The 2,000-nt window shown below is 45.5% G+C and overlaps 1 protein-coding gene across 1 annotated transcript; it reads left to right on the top strand.

Moving 5' to 3' along the window:
* Positions 1-425: 425 nt before the first annotated feature.
* Positions 426-1,379, top strand: GPR139 (G protein-coupled receptor 139; the record flags this gene model as incomplete). The annotated part of the gene is made up of 1 exon (XM_009324830.1): positions 426-1,379. A coding segment is annotated over one exon (954 nt), but the record flags the coding sequence as incomplete, so codon positions are not given.
* Positions 1,380-2,000: the final 621 nt, after the last annotated feature.

The raw sequence follows: 2,000 nt of genomic DNA, 5'->3' as shown, positions 1-2,000 counted from the left end.
TGGGCAGGGGTCCCAACAACCCCGGCCAGGATGCTCCTGCTGTGCCCACAGTGGCAGTAGAGCCGACCAGAGAGCAACAATGACAGAGCCAAGGCCATAACTCTACCTCTACACCTGCTCTAAGGAGTCAGCAAGGGGCTGCCGGACACCACCTAACCCTGTATCTGGAGTGAAGGTCCGGACTCTCTCCCTGTCCCTCATCCTGGTCCACCAAGACACTGAGTGACAGCATATCCCACAGCTGGGAGCAGGGCCACACGCTCCTCTCGTTGCAACAGCTTCTCTCTGAGGGACCCAACTGTAGTGTTTTCCTTTTGGTTTCTTGGTCTTTATTAAAGGCAGTCATGTTGCTAAGTGCTTGAACAGAGCTACTGCTCCAAGCGAGTGCTCAGAAAAGCTAGTGTTACATCTTAATAGCCTAACTTTGTGTTTCTGTCTCCACAGCAAACATCTTGACAGTCATCATCCTTTCCCAGCTCGTGGCTCGCAGGCAGAAGTCCTCCTATAACTATCTTCTAGCTCTAGCTGCTGCTGACATCCTGGTTCTCTTCTTCATCGTCTTTGTTGACTTCCTCATGGAAGACTTCATCTTAAATAAACAGATGCCTCAGGTACTGGACAAAATAATTGAAGTCTTGGAATTTTCTTCCATCCACACCTCCATTTGGATTACGGTTCCACTAACAATCGATAGGTATATAGCTGTGTGTCATCCGCTGAAGTATCACACAGTCTCCTACCCTGCTCGTACTCGAAAAGTCATTGTAAGTGTCTATATCACCTGCTTTTTAACCAGCATCCCCTACTACTGGTGGCCCAACATTTGGATTGAAGACTACATAAGCACATCAATGCATCACGTCCTCATCTGGATCCACTGCTTTACTGTTTACTTAGTGCCCTGCTCCATCTTCTTCATCCTGAATTCCATCATTGTGTACAAGCTGCGACGGAAGAGCAATTTCCGACTGCGAGGGTACTCCACAGGGAAAACAACAGCCATTTTGTTTACTATAACTTCTATTTTTGCCATACTTTGGGCACCAAGAATAATCATGATATTGTATCACCTCTACGTATCGCCCATAAACAACAGCTGGGTGGTACATATTGTGTCGGACATTGCCAATATGCTAGCACTGCTGAACACTGCAATTAATTTCTTCCTTTACTGTTTTATTAGCAAAAGATTTCGCACAATGGCAGCTGCCACGCTGAAAGCCTTCTTTAAGTGTCAGAAGCAACCTGTGCAATTCTATACAAACCATAACTTTTCCATAACAAGCAGCCCTTGGATTTCCCCGGCCAACTCTCACTGCATCAAAATGCTAGTTTACCAGTACGATAAGAATGGAAAGCCTATAAAAATATCACCATGAAAAGGGCAATAGTTGGAGTTTCTGGGTGCAAGTTCTTTTCAAGTGGTTACATCTTCAAGATGTAATTTGCTGAAATTGCTGTTTTGAAGAGTGGTCATTCGATTTCATTTCCTTGGGAGACCAAGGGCAAATCAGACTGTTAGGAGGGAAACAGGAGCACTCGATTTTAGGAGCAAAAGCGAGAAGGCAAATGCCTCCATCTCTTACATAGCATTTTGAATATGCTTCAGAGTTCAAGTCTTAGTGTTCACACTCAAAACGTTTTGCATCCCAGCACCACTGCACTCCAAAGTCATTGGAGGGGGTAAGCCACAACAGTGTTTAATTACAACCTTTTAAAACACAACAAAACCTTACTTGACCATGCAGTTCACTATCGACAGAGCAAACGGATGCTTTTATGTACTGTGGAAGGTGCCATTTCTGGTGTGTGCACTTGCCAAAAATGACATGTTGTTTCTGACATGAAACACCACCACAGTCTTGCTGTCAAGACCTTGTTGCAGGAGGCAGCCCGTGAGACACAAACTGTGGCAAGCCCTTTTTGGCTCATTTGAACAAGCCTCGAGGACCGATGTTGCAGCCTCGGCATGGAAAGCAATCCTGCAAGCTGCCAATAGT

Source organism: Pygoscelis adeliae, unplaced genomic scaffold (genome assembly GCF_000699105.1).
Source record: "Pygoscelis adeliae isolate BGI_AS28 unplaced genomic scaffold, ASM69910v1 Scaffold85, whole genome shotgun sequence".
Lineage (NCBI taxonomy): Eukaryota > Metazoa > Chordata > Aves > Sphenisciformes > Spheniscidae > Pygoscelis > Pygoscelis adeliae.
This window is presented reverse-complemented; position numbering and strand designations above follow the sequence as displayed.